The 23,004-nt window shown below is 40.3% G+C and overlaps 1 protein-coding gene across 2 annotated transcripts in view; it reads left to right on the top strand.

Annotated features, from left to right (window-relative positions):
• nsun2 (NOP2/Sun RNA methyltransferase 2) overlaps positions 1 to 23,004 on the top strand; it is a 49,555-nt gene that overhangs the window by 2,146 nt on the left and 24,405 nt on the right. For both annotated transcript variants that reach the window (XM_061982394.2, XM_061982393.2), the window contains 7 exons: positions 2,409 to 2,566; positions 6,875 to 6,970; positions 7,039 to 7,144; positions 11,651 to 11,722; positions 11,797 to 11,881; positions 15,459 to 15,651; positions 22,169 to 22,243. In XM_061982394.2, coding sequence (XP_061838378.2) covers positions 2,409 to 2,566; positions 6,875 to 6,970; positions 7,039 to 7,144; positions 11,651 to 11,722; positions 11,797 to 11,881; positions 15,459 to 15,651; positions 22,169 to 22,243 — 785 coding nt within the window. The remainder of the gene's footprint in view (positions 1 to 2,408; positions 2,567 to 6,874; positions 6,971 to 7,038; positions 7,145 to 11,650; positions 11,723 to 11,796; positions 11,882 to 15,458; positions 15,652 to 22,168; positions 22,244 to 23,004) is intronic.

The following is a 23,004-nucleotide window of genomic DNA, read 5'->3' as shown; positions in this document are numbered from 1 at the left end:
ATCAGTGATGGTTTGGGGTGCCATGTCATCTGCTGGTGTCGGTCCACTCTGTTTCCTGAGATCCAGGGTCAACGCAGCCGTCTACCAGCAAGTTTTAGAGCACTTCATGCTTCCTGCTGCTGACCTGCTCTATGGAGATGGAGATTTCAAGTTCCAACAGGACTTGGCGCCTGCACACAGCGCAAAATCTACCCGTGCCTGGTTTACGGACCACGGTATTTCTGTTCTAAATTGGCCCGCCAACTTCCCTGACCTTAGCCCCATAGAAAATCTGTGGGGTATTGTGAAAAGGAAGATGCAGAATGCCAGACCCAAAAACGCAGAAGAGTTGAAGGCCACTATCAGAGCAACCTGGGCTCTCATAACACCTGAGCAGTGCCAGAAACTCATCGACTCCATGCCACGCCGCATTAACGCAGTAATTGAGGCAAAAGGAGCTCCAACCAAGTATTGAGTATTGTACATGCTCATATTTTTCATTTTCATACTTTTCAGTTGGCCAACATTTCTAAAAATCCCTTTTTTGTATTAGCCTTAAGTAATATTCTAATTTTGTGACACACGGAATTTTGGATTTTCATTTGTTGCCACTTCAAATCATCAAAATTAAATGAAATAAACATTTGAATGCATCAGTCTGTGTGCAATGAATAAATATAATGTACAAGTTACACCTTTTGAATGCAATTACTGAAATAAATCAAGTTTTTCAAAATATTCTAATTTACTGGCTTTTACCTGTGTATATAAAAAAAAATGGGTATTTCTGTCTGTCATTCCGTCGTACATTTTTTTTTCCTTTTACGGAAGGTTTTTTGTAGGGAATAAATGATGAAAAAAACACTTAATTGAACGGTTTAAAAGAGGAGAAAACACTAAAAAATTTAAAATACAATTTTGAAACATAGTTTATCTTCAATTTCGACTCTTTAAAATTCAAAATTCAACCGACAAAGAAGAGAAAAACTAGCTTATTTGAATCTTTTTGAAAAAATTAAAAAAATAATTTATGGAACATCATTAGTAATTTTTCCTGATTAAGATACATTTTAGAATTTTGATGACATGTTTTAAATTGGTTAAAATCCAATCTGCACTTTGTTAGAATATTTAACAAATTGGACCAAGCTATATTTCTAACAAAGACAAATCAGTATTTCTTCTAGATTTTCCAGAACAAAAATTTTAAAAGAAATTCAAAATACTTTGAAATAAGATTTAAATTTGATTCTACAGATTTTCTAGATTTGCCAGATTTTTTTTTTTGAATTTTAATCATACTAAGTTTGAAGAAATATTTCACAAATATTCTTCGTCAAAAAAACAGAAGCTAAAATATTTATTATTCTTCACAATAAAAAAAAACAAAAAAACTTGAACATTGATTTAAATTGTCAGGAAAGAAGAGGAAGAAATTTAAAAGGTATATTTGTTTAAAAATCCTAAAATCATTTTTAAGGTTGTATTTTTTCTCTAAAATTGTATTTCTAAAAGTAATAAGAAGCAAAGTAAAAAAATAAATGAATTTATTTAAACAAGTGAAGACCCATCCATCCATCCATTTTCTACCGCTTATTCCAAGTGAAGACCAAGTCTTTCAAATATTTTCTTGGATTTTCAAATTCTATTTGAGTTTTGTCTCTTTTAGAATTAAAAATGTCGAGCAAAGCGAGACCAGCTTGCTAGTAAATAAATGACATTTAAAAAATAGAGGCAGCTCACTGATAAGTGCTGCTCTTTGAGCTATTTTTAGAACAGGCCAGCGGGCGACTGATCTGGTCCTTACGGGCTACCTGGTGACCGCGGGCACCGCGTTGGTGACCCCTGCCCTAGTATATACAATAATATAAACCAAGTCATTGTATATCATTTAGGATTATTTCATATCTTCATTTAAATAAAATATATTTGTATCTTTTTTAGATACAGTCAATAAATAATGTGAACATGTGTCATAAAATGGAAATCTAAGAGAACGTGTTGTGGATGATTGTGGACTGGGAAATGTTTTTAATTTAATTTTTTTACACATTTTTATAAAAAAAAAAAAAAAGTTTTTCCGACGTATTACATTTTAGTCGATTTCTCTTCTTAGTTATTATTTCTCCTGCTGTAGAAAAGAGCCGCTCACAGGGCACAGAGGAGGCGTCAGTGCGACACAGTTCGCGTATCGGTCACGTGACCAAAACAGCTCATGATCGGTCACGTGACTTTCTAAAAGCGGTACGCGCACCGACACAGGGTTTTGCTCTATGAGCTCGACGCATGCGCCGATGCATCGGTGTTGCCGGACCCATCACTACTGGGAGGGTTTTCTAATAAGCTGTCAATCACTTCATATAATAAATAAACAATACTGCCGAAGCTAAATCACTTCATATAGCAAATGAACAATGCATGTGTTTCAGGGCTGGGGTGCCGGGTACGCTGACATTGTGAAGGAAAACAAGCTGTTTGAGCACTACTACCAGGAGCAGGGCTTGGTGCCGGATGGAGAATTTGACCATTTTATGGCCGCCATGAGAGAACCGCTGCCAGTCACCATCCGCATCACTGGATACAAGAGGTAAGTGTCGCCAGCTCTGCAGTCAGAAAGGAAAGTAGTTATTGGCTGTCGTAAAAGTCGCTAGATGACGTCATCATAGGTGCAGCATGGTGGTACAGGGGTTAGTGTATGTGCCTCACAATACGAAGGTCCTGGGTTCGATCCAGGGGCTTTCTGTGTGAAGTTTGCATGTTCTCCCCGTGACTGCGTGGGTTCCCTGCGGGTAATCCAGCTTCCTCCCACCTCCAAAGACATGCACCTGGGGATAGGCCCCTCCCACCTCCAAAGACATGCAGCTGGGGTTAGGTTGATTGGCAACACTAAATGGTGCCTCGTGCAGTGATTTTCAACCACTGTGCCGCGGGATATTGTCTGGTGTGTGGTGGGAAATTATGCAACTACCGTATTTTCCGCACTATTAGCCGCACCTAAAAACCACAAATTTACTCAAAAGCTGACAGTGCGGCTTATAACCCGGTGCGCTTTATATATGGATTAATATTAAGATTCATTTTCATAAAGTTTCGGTCTCGCAACTACGGTAAACAGCCGCCATCTTTTTTCCCCGTAGAAGAGGAAGTGCTTCTTCTTCTACGCAAGCAACCGCCAAGGTAAGCACCCGCCCCCATAGAACAGGAAGCGCTTCTTCTTCTACTATAAGCAACCACCCGCCCGCGTAGAAGAAGAAGAAGCGCGCGGATATTACGTTTAATTTCCTTTGTGTGTTTACATCTGTAAAGACCACAAAATGGCGACAAGTTTCCGGTTCATGAAAAGACGCAATCTCTCCATCCGCACACGGACTACTATTTCACAGCAACTGCCTAAAGACTTTCAAGAAAAGCTGGCTACTTTCCGTGCATATTGTAAAAACAAGATAGCTGAAAAAAAGATCCGGCCAGAGAACATTATCAACATGGACGAGGTTCCACTGACTTTTGATATTCCTGTGAACCGCACTGTGGATACAACGGGAGCACGTACGGTGAATATTCGCACCACAGGGAATGAGAAGTCATCCTTCACTGTGGTTCTAGCTTGCCATGCTAATGGCCAGAAACTTCCACCCATGGTGATATTCAAAAGGAAGACCTTGCCAAAAGAGACCTTTCCAGCCGGCGTCATCATAAAAGCTAACTCGAAGGGATGGCTGGATGAAGAAAAGATGAGCGAGTGGTTAAGGTAAGTTTACGCGAAGAGGCCGGGTGGCTTTTTTCACGCAGCTCCGTCCATGTTGATATACGACTCCATGCGCGCCCACATCACGCTGGTTTTTAATATATTATTAAAGTTTGACTGACCTATCTGACTGTTTTTTTGACATTCCTTTAGCGCAGTTAGATGCGGCTTACAACACGGGGCGGCTTATAGGTGGACAAAGTTTTGAAATACACCGTTCATTGAAGGCACGGCTTATAACCCAGGGCGCCTTATGGTGCGGAAAATACGGTACACCTAATTGGTCCAAAAAATATTTTTTGCGAATCAATAATCATAATAATGTGCCGTTGTCTAGTGCCTGTGCTGTGTAGAGCTTGGCAGGGTAATCTTGTTATACTCCATACCAGTAGGTGGCAGCAGGTAGTTCATTGCTTGGTAGAAGTCGGAACGCGTCGAGGATGGTTTGTCGTGATCCCAATATGCAGAGCACAGCGGTAGGCAGCGTGCAGGTAAAGAGGTTAAACCAAAAATTAACAAAAGGCAAGTCCCGCTAGGAAAAGGCACTGAAGCACAGGGACGGCTATGTAAAACTGAACTGGCTACAAAGTCAACAAAAACAGAATGCTGGACGACAGCAAAGACTTACAGCGTGTGGAGTAGTGATGGGTCTGGCAACACCGATGCATCGGCGCATGCGTCGAGCTCATAGAGCGAAACCCTGTGTTCGGTGCGCGTACCGCTTTTAGAAAGTCACGTGACCGATCATGAGCTGTTTTGGTCACGTGACCGATACGCGAACTGTGTCGCACTGACGCCTCCTCTGTGCCCTGTGAGCGGCTCTTTTCTACAGCCCGAGAAATAATAACTAAGAAGAGAAATCGTCTAAAATGTAATACGTCGGAAAAACTTTTTTTTTTAATATAAAAATGTGTAAAAAAAAATAAAATTAAAAAAATTCCCAGTCCACAATCATCCATAACACGTTCTCTTAGATTTCCATGTTATGATACATGTTCACATTATTTATTGACTGTATCTAAAAAAATATATATTTTTATTTAAATGAAGATATGAAATAATCCTAAATGAAATACAATGACTTGGTTTATATTATTGTATATACTAGGGCAGGGGTCACCAACGCGGTGCCCGCGGTCACCAGGTAGCCCGTAAGGACCAGATCAGTCGCCCGCTGGCCTGTTCTAAAAATAGCTCAAATAGCAGCATTTACCAGTGAGCTGCCTCTATTTTTTTAATTTTATTTATTTACTATCAAGCTGGTCTCGCTTTGCTCGACATTTTTAATTCTAAAAGAGACAAAACTCAAATAGAATTTGAAAATCCAAGAAAATATTTTAAAGACTTGGTCTTCACTTGGAATAAGCGGTAGGAAATGGATGGATGGATGGGTCTTCACTTGTTTAAATAAATTCATTTATTTTTTACTTTGCTTCTTATTACTTTTAGAAATACAATTTTAGAGAAAAAATACAACCTTAAAAATGATTTTAGGATTTTTAAACAAATATACCTTTTTACCTTTTAAATTTCTTCCTCTTCTTTCCTGACAATTTAAATCAATGTTCAAGTAAATTTATTTATTTTTTATTGTAAAGAATAATAAATATTTTAGCTTCTGTTTTTTCGACGAAGAATATTTGTGAAATATTTCTTCAAACTTACTATGATTAAAATTCAAAAAAATTATTCTGGCAAATCTAGAAAATCTGTAGAATCAAATTTAAATCTTATTTCAAAGTATTTTGAATTTCTTTTAAAATTGTTGTTTTCGAAAATCTAGAAGAAATACTGATTTGTCTTTGTTAGAAATATAGCTTGGTCCAATCTGTTAAATATTCTAACAAAGTGCAGATTGGATTTTAACCAATTTAAAAACATGTCATCAAAATTGTAAAATGTATCTTAATCAGGAAAAATTACTAATGATGTTCCATAAATTATTTTTTTAATTTTTTCAAAAAGATTCAAATAAGCTAGTTTTTCTCTTCTTTTTGTCGGTTGAATTTAGAATTTTAAAGAGTCGAAATTGAATTTTATTTAAATTTTTTTCGTGTTTTCTCCTCTTTTAAACCGTTCAATTAAGTGGTTTTTTTCATCATTTATTCTCTACAAAAAACCTTCCGTAAAAGGAAAAAAAAATGTACGACGGAATGACAGACAGAAATACCCATTTTTTTATATATATATACATTTATTTATTTAGCTATTCTTGTTTAAATCACACTTACGTGTAACTTACAAATGACAATATATTTATTTATTCAAGTGTGTATCAAACTGGTAGCCCTTCGCATTAATCAGTACCCAAGAAGTAGTTTTTGGTTTCAAAAAGGTTGGTGACCCCTGTACTAGGGCATCAAATCAGTGTCAGTTGAGTCGGTCCATAGGTTGCCTGTAGGGATTTTTAATGTCCAGCAGATGTCAGTATTTAGTGACACAGTATCGACACAGTATCAATACAGTTTTGCAATGTGTCGAAACGCTTCATGACGCCTCATCAACCCATAACTAACGGCTATGTAAAACTGAACTGGCTACAAAGTCAACAAAAACAGAATGCTGGACGACAGCAAAGACTTACAGCGTGTGGAGCAAAGATGGCGTCCACAAAGCACATCTGTACATGACATGACAATCAACAATGTCCCCACAAAGAAGGGAAGCGTACGCACAACTTAAATAGTCTTGATTGCCAAAACAAAGCAGGTGTGGGCAATAGCACTCAAAAGGAAGGCGTGAAGCTGCTACAAGAGAACACCAACAAAACAGGAAGGGTCACCAAAATAAAAGCGCAAGACAGGAACTAAAGCACTACACACAGGAAAACAACAACAAACTCAAAATAAGGCACGACAACCTGGTGGAGTTTCATTTTTTAACCTTTTCTGCTGGTGGTGTGCCTACGTATTTTTTTTTATGAAAAAAATGTGCCTTGCCTCAAAAAAGGTTGAAAAACACTGCCCTAGTGTGTGAACGTGAGTGTGAATGTTGTCTATCTGTGTTGGCCCTGCGATGAGGTGGCGACTTGTCCAGGGTGTACCGAATGCAGCTGAGATAGGGACAAGCGGTAGAAAATGGATGGATGGACGGACGTCATCATACTGTTAAAAAGAGGCAGATACGATTGCACCTCTTACCTGGTTGCAGCCACGCCAAGGAGATCCTGCATTGTCTGAAGGACAAGTACTTCAAGGAGCTGGAGATTGACGGGCAGAAGATTGAAGCGCCGCAGCCTCTCAGCTGGTAAAGCCCATACAAGCGAGCAACGCAGCGTCACGCCACACCAGTAATCCTCATGCGCACCTTTGCAGGTATCCTGACGAGCAGGCCTGGCACACCAACCTGAGCCGGAAGGTCATTCGCAAGTCTCCCCTGCTGGAGAAGTTCCACCAGTTTCTTGTGAGCGAGACCGAGTCGGTGAGTAAATGAAGACGGGACGTTCACATGCAGCAGCTTGATGAAAATAAAGAACAACTTCTATGGGGTTGAGCAGAACTTTCCGTGGAGTAAGCTCCAGAAATGTTTTTTTTTTTCTGGAAGTAGAGGAAGCTGGAGTCCAGGGTTGTCTCAAGTGTCGTTCTGTTGAAATACCATCAAACAAAAAACAACAATCCATACCTGCCAACTTTTGAAATCAGAAAAACCTAGTAGCCAGGGTCCAAGGGCCGCAGGCCCCGGTAGGTCCAGGACAAAGTCCTGGTGGAGGGTTCAGGGCTTCGCCCCCCCGACGCAAAATGATTATTATCATTCAGACAGGTTAAAATGTTGCTAAAACCATCACTTTTCTATCAGTCACAGTGACTTTTCAAAACAAAAATATTACAGCAAAAATCATATGGGTTGATTGACATGTTTATTCTGTAAGCTAACTTCAATAGTTTGAAATTATTTTGACAGTTAATGCCAGTTATCCTGTCAACCTTTCACAAGACTTCAATTTGTTAATTGAAAGTATAAACAGTATAAACACTTTTTACAGTAAACAAATGGTAAAACAGTACTAAACAATTCCATTTAAAAAAAAAATTGGTGTCATTATTAACTTTCTGTCCAAGCTTGTATAATCTACTGCCTTGTTCAATTGTAAAAAATATTCTGTGCCTAAAATTCACATTTCTATCACAATTATCATACTGGTAAGCTAACTTCATTAAAATTAATAGTCCTGTCAATAGCATGGAATTACAATTCAAATGTAGTTTTTTTGTAAGCCTTCCAAAAGAATTCAAAATATGAAAAATTAATGAAAATTAATTCAAGCCATCAGACAATTGAAAAGTGGCACATCACATCTCTAATGTAATCATTTGAACTTTTCAACAGAAATAGCACTGCAAAAATATTAAGGACATACTTCTGTATTTTGGTAGTTATGCTGTCAACATTTAACAAGATTTCTTCAACTTGGACTTGAAAGCATAAATAGTACAAACACTTTTAACAGTATGTCGTGCTGTGAAATACAGCCGACAGGATTGCGCACCAAACACGAAGCAAGGCCAAAGTGCATGCATGGTGCAGGAGAACAAAGGACTTCTTTCATTTAAGGTTTGTGATAAACCATCAAACTCATTCGTTAAAAGGACTCTATAGTAATATAAAGCGAATTTTTCTGGACATTATCATGCAAGAAAAGTTTATTTTTGGGACCGCGATCACCGCGTAATGATTTTTAAAGGTTGCATTACAAACATTTAACTGTCTCATGTGATCAGCCAGTGCGATTGGAAATCCATGCTCAATTATTGCCTCCGTAAATAAAACTTCGGCATTTATCACATCCAAAGAATCTGTTTGGGCGACGAAAAACGTTGAAAGTTTTCCACTTGTATCGCTAGCAACGGCATTAGACTTGTGTTTTTTTGTCCCAACGTGGTCTTTTACATCGCTAATTCCTCCGTGTCCGATCGAAAAATCTTGTCTGCACAAGGTGCAATTCGCGTAGTTTTCACCCTTTTTTTTTTTTTTTATTAATGAAAAACCGTATTTTTTATCACTGCAACCGTAACCCGGAATAGGTTGATGAAAACCGTACGGATTACGGGAAAACCGGAGTAGTTGGCAGGTATGACAATCCAAAAGTCAGACAAAAGCTGACATTTTGTTATTAATAACTAATAATTCCATTCAGAAGCGATTCCCGATTCAAAACTAAGACTTTTTTAATAACATCGGGTGCCAGTTCTATGATTAACTACATTCCTCCATAAACTAGATAAACTTCTCTGATCAATTTCTGTATTACTTAAAAGAAAACTGGTTTAGTTTGATAAAGTTCTACCCAAACATGGACTCAAGTAGCTGGACAGGACTGATTTTTTGGCGGAAATTAAATTTTATTTATTTATTTTTTTTTTTTTAAAGAATCATTACAAATAAGAATCGCAATTAATTATAATTTTTTTTTTTTTGACATCCCTAATAACTGTTTAGTCACTTAATACAAACAAGTTGTGTTTTAAATAGAGAGAACCCTTGTTTTATCTCCATTAGTGCTTCCAGGCTTGACCGTGGTAATGAACTTATTCAATTTAACTCAAATATTTTAATATATATTATATATATTATCGGCCGATAAATGCTTGAAAATGTAATATCGGAAATTATTGGTATCGGTTTCAAAATGATCGGTTTCTGTTTCAAAAAGTAAAATGTATGACTTTTTAAAAGGCCGCTGTGTACACGGACGTAGGGAGAAGTACAGAGTGTCAATAAATCTTAAAGGTACTGCCTTTGCGTGCCGGTCCAATCACATAATATCTACAGCTTTTGCACACACACAAGTGAATGCAAAGCATACTTGATCAACAGCCATACCGGTCACACTGAGGGTGGCCGTATAAACAACTTTAACACTGTTACAAATATGCGCCACACTGTGAACCCACACCAAACAAGAATGACAAACACATTTCGGGAGAACATCCGCACCGTAACACAACAGCACAAATACCCAGAACCCCTTGCAGCACTAACTCTTCCAAGACGCTACAATATACAGCCCCCGGTGACCCCCCCCCCCCCCCCCCCAACCCAGCCCACCTCAACCTCCTCATGCATGTCCCAAATTCCAAGCTGCTGTTTTGAGGCATGTTAAAAAAAAAATAATGCACTTTGTAACTTCAATAATAATTAAAGCTGCAAGCAGCGTTGGTCGGGCCCGGGTATTTGGCAGGTGCTAGTCCTAAGTGTCCCAATACTTTTGTCTACTTGTAGTCCGAAGTGTCCCAAGACTTTTGTCTAGTGTACCTACCTTGTCTGCATTGTGTGGGCACGTTGGTGCTTCCTGCTTTTAAGCAGCCATCTTAAAAAAAACAGCATTGCAGCAGCGTCAGCGCAGCGGGTCTTTGAAGGGTCATAAAATCAAAACCGGAGCAGTTAATTAAAAAGCGCTTCTGTTGTTGTAATCACAAGGGTTCAATGTCTCTCCTGTGTTATTTTGAAGGCGAAACGACAAACGCGCTCAGAGGAGTTCGTTTTTGAAGGAAGGTGACCGGTTTTTAAAAAAAAAATGTTTTGAAGGGGGAATAGCAAACTTCCTGTTGATTTATGAAATGTAGGTCTAAGTAAGACCTACATTGAGGTTTTTGTTTCATGTCTCTTCGACCTTCCCAGTGGGAGTTAGAGGCAGTTAAGTCAGTTTTTTCATCCGAGGAGCAGTTTTTTGTGCGTTTTATTAAAAAATTGCTCAAGAGCACAATTTTGAGATTTGGGGTTAGGTTTTTTTATTAGATCACAATTTCTGCCAGTCCTGATGTGTGTGTTCAGTTTGGTGAGTTTTGAAGCATGTTAAGGGGGTCATATTACAGCGCAAATAGGCAAAAGTGACTGTTTTTAGTACTTTTTTGTCTTGAAGGGGGAATTGCCAACTTCCTGTTGATTTTAGCCCGAGGATGTACAATTATGAGAACTAGGTCTAAGTCAGACGTACATAGAGGATTTTGTTTCATATTTTTCCGACCTTCCTAGTGGGAGTTACAGGCAGTCTAGTTTTTTTTTTCCTAGGGGGCGCTAGAGCGCAATTTTGAGTTTTGAGGTTTGGTTTTTTGATAAAAAGTTTTGCCGTATATTACTGATGTGTGTGTAAAATTTGGTGAGTTTTGAAGCATGTTAAGGGGGTCAAAGTAGTGCGCAAAGCTGCGGAAGAATAATAATAAGAAAGAATAAAACGAACGAATAACAATAGGTCCTTATGTCCCATTGCATAAGGACTCCCTTCGGGAGTCCTTTTGCAATGGGACATTGCGGGCCCTAAATATGGCAGTGCCATGTTGGCACTTTTTTCCATAACTTGAGTTGATTTATTTTGGAAAACCTTGTTACATTGTTTAATGCATCCAGCGGGGCATCACAACAAAATTAGGCATAATAATGTGTTAATTCCACCACTGTATATATCGGTATCGCTTGATATCGTAATCTGTAATTAAGAGTTGGACAATATCGGAATATCGGCAAAAAAGCCATTATTGGACATCTCTAGCTAGGATCACAAAAAACTGTTTACCACCTAAGTTCATTGTTTTACATAATTACAACCCTCCAGATATAAAAAAACCACCCACTTAGTCACTTTAACACTGTTTTAATCCAATAAGGTAAGGTTGCCTTAGACTGAGCCAATCAGTGGCCACGATACTGAAGAGCGTAAACTGATTGTTTTGGTCTCATCTAGTGGCCAATAATACTATAGTCTTTTTAATTTTTTTATTAATCACTCCCAACAAAATAATAGACAATAATATTCCAAGTCCAAAATCAAAGCCGGCCGAGCAACATTCAGAATAGCGAGCAACTGAGAGGACACACAAATATGACACAAAACAATCCAAAAGTAGTCAAACAAAAAAAGACTAATATTAATGATTCCAACATAGCAGAGAAAAGCGTCACGTTTAAGGGAAACTAATTGACTTCCTGCAGGGTAACATCAGCCGCCAGGAAGCCGTCAGTATGATTCCTCCTATCCTGCTGAAGATTGAGTCTCACCACAAAGTAAGACAACAGTCTGGTTCTTGGCATCTATTCTTGTGAGAAATAATACCATAGGGGTGTGTGTGTGTGTGTAGATCCTGGACATGTGTGCAGCCCCTGGGTCCAAGACAGCCCAGCTCATTGAGATGCTGCATGCTGACATGGAAGTGCCCTTTCCAGGTCAGAATCACTCCACATGGTGCTTACATTACATTTGGTGCTCTGTGTTCGCCCTCGGTCACAAACGCATAATGAAGTGAAGTAGGGCTGCAGCTAACGATTATTTTTCTATCGATTAATCTATAGATTATTTTTTTCGATTAATCGGTTAATCTATAGATTATTTTTTTCGATTAATCTATAGATTATTTTTTCCTTTTACCGATTATTTTTTTAATTTAAAATGAAGAGGAAAAAATAAATGTAGGCCAGTTTTTTCAAAAGGCATGGCTTTTATTTACAAAAAAAAAAGTATGGCCACTCAGTCAACATTGACAACAACATGACAAAATATTCTGTAACAATGTAAACATTTAAAACTTTTAACATTTAAACAAAATTAAAAGTAGCTTATTTGCTTTTTAATGTGCAAATATAAAAGTAAACATCCAGTGCAAATCTTAATATTCTGCAATAGTATAAGCATTTCAAAATTAAAAGTATTGCTTATTTTGCTTTAAAATGTGCAAAAATAAAGATAAACATCCAATACAAAAAAGTACAACACGGAAATATTCTGTAACAGTGTAAACATTTCAACAAAAGTAAAAGTATTGCTTATTTGCTAAAATGTGCAAAAATAAAGCTAAACATCCAATACAAAAAAAGTGTACAGTGTAAACATTTCAACAAAAGTAAAAGTATTGCTTATTTTGCTTAATAACACAACAATGATAGTATGATTAAAGTGAAAGTTAATTGTTGGTTTGTACATAGTATATGTAACTGTTAATGTTGTAAAAGGTATTTGCACAACTAATTAACGTTAGCGTTTGTGACACGTCTTTGTGCCGTGGGGTTCTTTCAGGACCGACAGACTGAACGCCAGACGGCTTTGTCAGGTTTACAATCTTTTAATTTTACACAAAGTCTTTTCTCTTCCAACTCTTTTCTCTTTCTTTCCTCGCTTTTTGGCTCCTCTTCCTCGCTCGCTCGTCGTCCCCTGTCTCTGTCTCTCCTCCTCTCTCTCTTTGTAAACACTGAACAGGCACGCCAAACGCGCCTCTCAGAGCGAAACGGTGCTTTAGTTTATGAATTCACAACGCAGATACAAATGACACATTCATGTTTTTGTGTAATGATGACAACGTATACGCATGCGGACGATTGACTAGTTGATGGTGATGGCAAGAACGCTGTCGGTTTTCTTTTCAAATGTTCGTTCATAGCCGTTGTGCTGCTATGATAGGCCATTTCCGCTCGACACAGTGTGCATACAACATTATTAGGCCGTTTATTGAAATACTCCCACACTTTTGACGACTTTTGGCGTGCTTTTTCCCCTCGCTCGCATCGTCTGCTTTGCGCTCCGCCATGACAGTAGTGTGACGTAAATATACGACGCGCCGACGCACAAAAACGGCGTCGACGTATTTACGTAACCGATGACGTCGACTATGTCGACGCGTCGTTTCAGCCTTAAAGTGAAGTGAAGTGAATTATATTTATATAGCGCTTTTCTCTCGTGACTCAAAGCGCTTTACATAGTGAAACCCAATATCTACGTTACATTTAAACCAGTGTGGGTGGCACTGGGAGCAGGTGGGTAAAGTGTCTTGCCCAAGGACACAACGGCAGTGACTAGGATGGCGGAAGCAGGGATCGAACCTGCAACCCTCAGGTTGATGGCACGGCCACTCTACCAACCGAGCTATACCGCCCCAATATGCAATATTCATAATGCACCTGGTCTGCCAGAGAATAAGAAGACTCAGCATGATCGATCATTGGTGTTAGCAACTTTAGTGACTTTTTTGCTCAATTCTAACGGGTAGTCGTTTTGAACCTCTTTATGTAAATAAGTGACTAGTGAATAATCTAGAAGAGACTCTGGAACGAGTGCAGGAAATCACATTAATTGCTTCCAGTATTGCACAAAGACCAGAGGTGGGTAGAGTAGCCAGAAATTGTACTCAAGTAAGAGTACTGTTACTTTAGAGATTTATTACTCAAGTAAAAGTAAGGAGTACCGGTAGTCACCCAAATATTTACTTGAGTAAAAGTAAAAAGTATGTTGTGAAAAAACTACTCAAGTACTGAGTAACTGATGAGTAACATACACACACATATCATATATATATATATATACATATACATACACATATATATATATACAGTATATAATTTATATTTATTTATTTTGCCGTTTTTGTTTACATGTTAAAGGTGTTTTAATGAATATACATGCATGTTTAACACATAGATTCCTTTCTTTCATGAAGACAAGAATATAAGTTGGTGTATTACCTGATTCTGATGACTTGCATTGATTGTAATCAGACAGTAGTGATGATAGCGTCCACGTTTTCAAATGGAGGAGAAAAAAAGTTCCTCCTTTCTGTCTAATACCACATGAAAGTGGTTGGTTTTTGGCACCTTATTTGTCCAGCTTCCATATTCGTTTTTATACACTTTACAAGAAATACATTGGCGGCAAACTCCGTAGCTTGCTAGCTTGTTTGCGCTGGCTTTCGGAGACTCCTGTTTTGAAAGCGCAGGCGCGATGGAGCGGCACTTTTATTGTGAAGACAGGAACTGTGCAGTCAGTCTTTAGGCTTTTGACGGGATGTACGGTTGAAATAAAAAAGGGTCTTTTTTCCTTCACACTTTTGATTGATTGATTGAAACTTTTATTAGTAGATTGCACAGTACAGTATATATTCCGTACAATTGACCACTAAATGGTAACACCCGAATAAGTTTTTCAACTTGTTTAAGTCAGGTCATGTGACCGCCTGGCTCTGTTTGATTGGTCCAACGTCACCAGTGACTGCATCTGATTGGTGGAACGGAGTGAACGTCACCAGTGACTGTATTTGTTGAAACGCAGGCACTATGACAGACCAAAACAAACAAAGCGTGCATTAACAGATCGATAAAAATGAGTAGCGAGTAGCGAGCTGAATGTAGATAAAAGTAGCGGAGTAAAAGTAGCGTTTCTTCTCTATAAATATACTCAAGTAAAAGTAAAAGTATGTTGCATTAAAACTACTCTTAGAAGTACAATTTATCCCAAAAGTTACTCAAGTAGATGTAACGGAGTAAATGTAGCGCGTTACTACCCACCTCTGACAAAGACTGTGAATACTTATATACATGGGATTTTTATTACTTTTTCATTTCTAATAAATTTGCAAAAAAGCTCTAAAAAAGGTTTTCACATTGTCATTATGGGGTATTGTTTGTAGAATTTTAAAGTTAAAGTACCAATGATTGTCACACACACACTAGGTGTGGCGAAATTATTCTCTGCATTTGACCCATCGCCCTTGATCACCCCCTGGGAGGTGAGGGGAGCAGTGAGCAGCAGCGGTGGTCGCGCCCGGGAATCATTTTAGTGATTTAGCCCCCAATTTCGAGCCTTGATGCTGAGTGCCAAGCAAGGAGGTAATGGCTCCCATTTTTATAGTCTTTGGTATGACTCGGCCGGGGTTTGAACTCACAACCTACCCATCTCAGGGCAGACACTTATAATTTGAGGACAAAATGAATGAATTTGGAATAAAGGTGTAAAGTGCTGTGAATACTGTATTTTCAGAGGGCTTCGTCATCGCCAACGACGTGGACAACAAGCGCTGCTACCTGCTGGTGCACCAGACCAAGCGCCTCAACAGCCCGTGCATCGTGGTGGTCAACCACGACGCCTCCTGCATCCCCACGCTGCGCATCCAGACGCACGGGAAGAAGGACGTCCTCTTCTACGACCGCATCCTGTGTGACGTACCCTGCAGGTCAGAGGAAGACTTGTTCAGCTGCATGGTTCCTGATTACTTGGTTGTCAATCATCCCGCCAGGAATTTGCAATGTCGCCAATTCACGCAAATCACGCACAACCTCGCAACTTTGTCCAACATTGAGCCTTCCCCGCAAATTTTAGCCAATGGAATTTGTGTCAAACGCACACGTCAACTGTCCAATTAACATTTATTTGAGTTTCTTGTGTCGACCAAGCAGAAGAACAACATGTAACAATATGTCAACTATTTATTGATCAAACCACACAATTGTCCTCTTGTAGCAAAAACCTACGTCCTGTTCCTGTCTATGACGCTGAGCCTTCTGGGTAATGTAGTACACAAACATTGACTTCTTAGTTGTCTTTATATACAGGTAAAAGCCAGTAAATTAGAATATTTTGAAAAACTTGATTTATTTCAGTAATTGCATTCAAAAGGAGTAACTTGTACATTATATTTATTCATTGCACACAGACTGATGCATTCAAATGTTTATTTCATTTAATTTTGATGATTTGAAGTGGCAACAAATGAAAATCCAAAATTCCGTGTGTCACAAAATTAGAATATTACTTAAGGCTAATACAAAAAAGGGATTTTTAGAAATGTTGGCCAACTGAAAAGTATGAAAATGAAAAATATGAGCATGTACAATACTCAATACTTGGTTGGAGCTCCTTTTGCCTCAATTACTGCGTTAATGCGGCGTGGCATGGAGTCGATGAGTTTCTGGCACTGCTCAGGTGTTATGAGAGCCCAGGTTGCTCTGATAGTGGCCTTCAACTCTTCTGCGTTTTTGGGTCTGGCATTCTGCATCTTCCTTTTCACAATACCCCACAGATTTTCTATGGGGCTAAGGTCAGGGGAGTTGGCGGGCCGATTTAGAACAGAAATACCATGGTCCGTAAACCAGGCACGGGTAGATTTTGCGCTGTGTGCAGGCGCCAAGTCCTGTTGGAACTTGAAATCTCCATCTCCATAGAGCAGGTCAGCAGCAGGAAGCAGGAAGCATGAAGTGCTCTAAAACTTGCTGGTAGACCCTGGATCTCAGGAAACAGAGTGGACCGACACCAGCTGGACTGCTGCTGAGTGGTCCAAAGTCATGTTTTCTGACGAAAGCAAATTTTGCATTTCCTTTGGAAATCGAGGTCCCAGAGTCTGGAGGAAGACAGGAGAGGCACAGGATCCACGTTGCCTGAAGTCTAGTGTAAAGTTTCCACCATCAGTGATGGTTTGGGGTGCCATGTCATCTGCTGGTGTCGGTCCACTCTGTTTCCTGAGATCCAGGGTCAACGCAGCCGTCTACCAGCAAGTTTTAGAGCACTTCATGCTTCCTGCTGCTGACCTGCTCTATGGAGATGGAGATTTCAAGTTCCAACAGGACTTGGCGCCTGTACACAGCGCAAAATCTACCCGTGCCTGGTTTACGGACCATGGTATTTCTGTTCTAAATTGGCCCGCCAACTCCCCTGACCTTAGCCCCATAGAAAATCTGTGGGGTATTGTGAAAAGGAAGATGCAGAATGCCAGACCCAAAAACGCAGAAGAGTTGAAGGCCACTATCAGAGCAACCTGGGCTCTCATAACACCTGAGCAGTGCCAGAAACTCATCGACTCCATGCCACGCCGCATTAACGCAGTAATTGAGGCAAAAGGAGCTCCAACCAAGTATTGAGTATTGTACATGCTCATATTTTTCATTTTCATACTTTTCAGTTGGCCAACATTTCTAAAAATCCCTTTTTTGTATTAGCCTTACACAATATTCAAATTTTGTGACACACGGAATTTTGGATTTTCATTTGTTGCCACTTCAAATCATCAAAATTAAATGAAATAAACATTTGAATGCATCAGTCTGTGTGCAATGAATAAATATAATGTACAAGTTACACCTTTTGAATGCAATTACTGAAATAAATCAAGTTTTTCAAAATATTCTAATTTACTGGCTTTTACCTGTATTTCACTTTTATTTATCCAGGCCACAATTAAGAAGATAGTTTTACTTGCAATGCTGACCGAGCAAAGAGGCAGCATTTACATGTTAGAGATGTTGAAGTGTGATGATAGTCTCACACTGTCTTTGATTTAACAACAAAAATTAGTGCTATAGAACGCTCTCAACAGTTCACAAATGCTCTTAACGTGCGCGGGGGAAATGAGTTAGAAGATAAATGAATGTTTAAGTATAAAACATACATGGAGAATGTCTGCAGCTTGTGGACGACATAGCAGACAGCAAGAGAGCCTTTGGTGGGGTTTCTTTCTCTAATTATAGTTAGAGATAGTTTTTTTTTTTCAGGACCGATATTGATTATTATAAGTGAAGAAGGCCTATAATCGATATTCATTTACAGTAAAAGTGACATATTTTTAATAATACTTTTACAAACTCCAACACTTAACTTTATTTAAATGCCTGAAGCAACTGTATTGAAAAAAAAAAAACATGTAAAAAAAAAAACAAAGTTGTGGAAGTTCATTAGCACGCTAGCATCTCCTGTAGTGTTAGATAAGAAATGTAATAGATAAATAGCTCTCTGAAGTTTTACAAAATAAAAAGCATTTATGTAAAAATATCATAGGTTACCTTATTAACATCTTTATCAAGGCATGATTGTTACATTTCAAATATATCTAGAGAAATACTACTATTCATCATCATTCCATCCATCCATCTTCTTCCGCTTATCCGAGGTCGGGTCGCGGGGGCAGCAGCCTAAGCAGGGAAGCCCAGACTTCCCTCTCCCCAGCCACTTCGTCCAGCTCCTCCCGGGGGACCCTGAGGCGTTCCCAGGCCAGCCGGGAGACATAGTCTTCCCAACGTGTCCTGGGTCTTCCCCGCGGCCTCCGACCGGTCGGACGTGCCCTAAACACCTCCCTAGGGAGGCGTTCGGGTGGCATCCTGACCAGATGCCCGAACCACCTCATCTGGCTCCTCTCGATGTGGAGGAGCAGCGGCTTTACTTTGAGCTCCCCCCGGATGGCAGAGCTTCTCACCCTATCTCTAAGGGAGAGCCCCGCCACCCGGCGGAGGAAGCTCATTTCGGCCGCTTGTACCCGTGATCTTGTCCTTTCGGTCATAACCCAAAGCTCATGACCATAGGTGAGGATGGGAACGTAGATCGACCGGTAAATTGAGAGCTTTGCCTTCCGGCTCAGCTCCTTCTTCACCACAACGGATCGATACAGCGTCCGCATTACTGAAGACGCCGCACCGATCCGCCTGTCGATCTCACGATCCACTCTTCCCCCACTCGTGAACAAGACTCCGAGGTACTTGAACTCCTCCACTTGGGGCAAAATCTCCTCCCCAACCCGGACATGGCACTCCACCCTTTTCCGGGCGAGAACCATGGACTCGGACTTGGAGGTGCTGATTCTCATCCCAGTCGCTTCACACTCGGCTGCGAACCGATCCAGTGAGAGCTGAAGATCCTGGCCAGATGAAGCCATCAGGACCACATCATCTGCAAAAAGCAGAGACCTAATCCTGCAGCCACCAAACCAGATCCCCTCAACGCCTTGACTGCGCCTAGAAATTCTGTCCATAAAAGTTATGAACAGAATCGGTGACAAAGGGCAGCCTTGGCGGAGTCCAACCCTCACTGGAAACGTGTCCGACTTACTGCCGGCAATGCGGACCAAGCTCTGGCACTGAGCATACAGGGAGCGAACTGCCACAATCAGACAGTCTGATACCCCATACTCTCTGAGCACTCCCCACAGGACTTCCCGAGGGACACGGTCGAATGCCTTCTCCAAGTCCACAAAACACATGTAGACTGGTTGGGCAAACTCCCATGCACCCTCAAGGACCCTGCCGAGAGTATAGAGCTGGTCCACAGTTCCACGACCAGGACGAAAACCACACTGTTCCTCCTGAATCCGAGGTTCGACTATCCGGCGTAGCCTCCTCTCCAGTACACCTGAATAGACCTTACCAGGAAGGCTGAGGAGTGTGATGCCACGATAGTTAGAACACACCCTCTGGTTCCCTTTCTTAAAGAGAGGAACCACCACATCGGTCTGCCAATCCAGAGGTACCGCCCCCGATGTCCACGCGATGCTGCAGAGTCTTGTCAACCAAGACAGCCCCACAGCATCCAGAGCCTTAAGGAACTCCGGGCGGATCTCATCTACCCCTGGGGCCTTGCCACCGAGGAGCTTTTTAACTACCTCAGCAACCTCAGCCCCAGAAATAGGAAATTTCTCCTATTCATCATCAATGTATTAAAAACAGATAGGAAAAAAAAACAGATGCAGATGTACCTCAAATACTGCTGATAATCAGTCAAGGCCTAAGTTAGTTAAATCATTTGACAAAGAGCTCTGAGTATGTGCCATATACTGTCTACTTTTAAGTCTGTGGGGTTAAAAAACGAGTAAAACATCAACACAGTATTTTTGTTGCGATCATTAGTTTTTTAAATGTCAAGGTTACAAGGAACACTTAGACACTGTTTAAAAAAAAATCATTAGCGGATTCAAAACTTTTGCCACAAGTTTCTGAAAAGTCTGCCGCCATACTCAAGAATTTTAAGTCGCAATTATGGCAACCCAAAAACGGTGAGATCGTGGAGCAGAGGTGTGGACTCGAGTCACATGACTTGGACTCGAGTCAGACTCGAGTCATGAATTTGATGACTTTAGACTCGACTTGACAAAATGTAAAAAGACTTGCAACTCGACTTAGACTTTAACATCAATGACTTGTGACTTCACTTGGACTTGAGCCTTTTGACTTGACATGACTTGACATGACTTGCTACTTTCCCCAAAACCCAAAGATGAAAAAGTTATTCGGGAGCGCTCCGTATTTTTCATTGTGTACTTGTCTATCAGCGTTGCGTGTGTCAGCTGGTGTGGTCTCAGTACAACAGCCAATCAAATTAGATCTACTTTGTTTTCATCACACAGCATTCATCCAATCAAATTGCAGGACAACCAACGAAGAAGACATGTCCAAACCACACGCCAGTGAACAAAAAATGATACCTAAAATAATTTTGTTTGGGTATAAAAATTACGAGGTGGTCAACACAAAACGGTTTGCAGTATGCAACACATGCGGTTCGAAAATGACTGATGGAGAGGCAACAACTTCCAACTTCGTCCGGCATTTGAAGTTGCACAAAGAACGGTAAGTTTTGAATGTAAGATAACGTTTATTGGCTAAGTAACGTGACTTTTATTTGCTGTGTAGTTAAATCAGTGAGGCTGTAAACTCACTGCTAACGTTATAACGTTATTGCAAACACGGGAATCTGTTGCAGTTCACTACCTTATTCATACTTTTTGTTCAGTGATTTTTTTTAAGCAGGGTTACGTTAGTCAATATATCACACGTAACGTTAGACGGCGGTCAGCAGCACCGCGTATTTTAGCCACCTAAAAAAAGACAATAGTAAAATAAAGGTCAGTTAAAATGTATACTATATTATGAATATGTGTACCGTTTTAGCTAGCTTTCTGACATACTGTTGGTTGTTTATCTCAGTGGTCCCCAACCACCGGGCTGCGGCCCGGTACTGGTCCGTGGATCGATTGGTATCGGGCTGCACAAGAATTTTCTTTTTTTTTTTCTTTTTTTAATTAAATCAACATAAAAAACACAAGATACACTTACAAGTAGTGCACCAACCCAAAACAACTCTCTCCCCCCTTTTGTTCTGGGCATTGAACATGAAGACTCTTCCTTCACTGTTCCGAGTGGCCATGAGAGTCTTGGCAGTGCCTGCCTCCAGTGCTCCAGTGGAGCGAGTTTTCAGCCATGGTGGCATCATACTACGCCCCCATCGTGCACAAATGACTGACAGACTCTTGGCTAATTTGGTCTTTTGCAAATGCAATGCAGCATAGGGCCCTGACATATAAAAAGTACAACTTTTTTGTTATGTTCACGTATATGTCATGTTTTTTCAATGTTAACACTTTTGTACAAATAAGTACATTTGCACTTTATTTTTCAATGTGTTTGTTCTGTAAAGGAATGAGTTAATGTTTAAAATGACTGGTTAATAGTGCTATTATAAAGTGCAATGTCAGCACAATTTTCTTTCCTGCAATTTAAAATGCACTTGTTTTAATAAATAAATACAGCGTTTGAAAAGCATACACAATCTGTGTTAATATATTAGTCTGTGGTTAAAAGGACTTGAAAGGACTCGAAACTCAAAATGCAGGACTTAGGACTTGACTTGAGACTTTCCAGTCTTGACTTTGGACTTGACTCGGGGCTTGCCTGTCTTGACTCGGGACTTGACTCGGATTTGAGGGCAAAGACTTGAGACTTACTTGTGACTTGCAAAACAATGACTTGGTCCCACCTCTGTCGTGGAGGGACTGGTGCATTGCAAAGTGGAATATCCAGAAGCATGTGAAACACATACATTGAGATTGTATCTTCCTCAAAGCAAATTGTACAATTTGTGAGCGGTCAGTTTGCCAACGTGCTGCACTCACTCACTCACTCACTCACTCACTCACTGCTGCTGTGTGCACACAGCGGGGACGGCACCATGAGGAAGAACATCGACGTGTGGAAGAAGTGGACCACCAGCAACAGCCTGCACCTTCACGGGTGAGCACATGCGGCCATCACCTCTTTTAATCAAGTCCTTTTTTGCGGCGCATCAAAATTGCTATTTCACGACACGGATGTGGTCTTTTTGCACTCATTATAAAAGTAGGCAATATTATAGCTACTGTACTTTTCAATGTAGAAAGTGGAGGGGATTATTCACATATATCAGTTATATGTATTCATTGATGGAAGAGAGGTTAAGAAGTAGGGATGTCCCGATCCGATATTTGGATCGGATCGGCTGCCGATATTTGCCAAAAATTGCGTATCGGCAAGGCATGGGAAAATGCCGATCCAGATCCAGTTTAAAAAAAAACTCCGGTCCGTGTTTTCCAACGCACTGATTTAAATAATACATTCCACTTTTCTGCTGCTCCGTAATTTCCGTTCCGCATTTTCCAGCACACCTTCAACACATCCACAATTCTCACGCAGTTGCTTTTAGCTGCTGGCATTACACCACAGGCTCTTCTCACTCTTTCCTGTGTCTCCCTCTCACAGACAGCGAGCGCACCTTCTTACACACGTCACGTCATACGTCACATACGTATACGTCCTCTCCCAGCAGAGAGCGAGGTAGCGGCATGGCTAACGTTAGCTGTGATGCTAGCGCAGCCGCTAAGGTGCGCGCCTGCTCAAGCGTCCTCTGCGCATAGCAAATCTATGCCACGCACAAAATCAAATAAAAAAATAAGCGCATAACAATTTTTGACACACGGACACGACAGAGACAACAGTTTTCGTCATCATTGTTCAAA

This window comes from Nerophis lumbriciformis, linkage group LG21, assembly GCF_033978685.3.
Source record: "Nerophis lumbriciformis linkage group LG21, RoL_Nlum_v2.1, whole genome shotgun sequence".
Classification (NCBI taxonomy): Eukaryota; Metazoa; Chordata; class Actinopteri; order Syngnathiformes; family Syngnathidae; genus Nerophis; species Nerophis lumbriciformis.
Note: the sequence above shows the minus strand (reverse complement) of the source record. Positions and strands in the feature narration are given on the sequence as shown.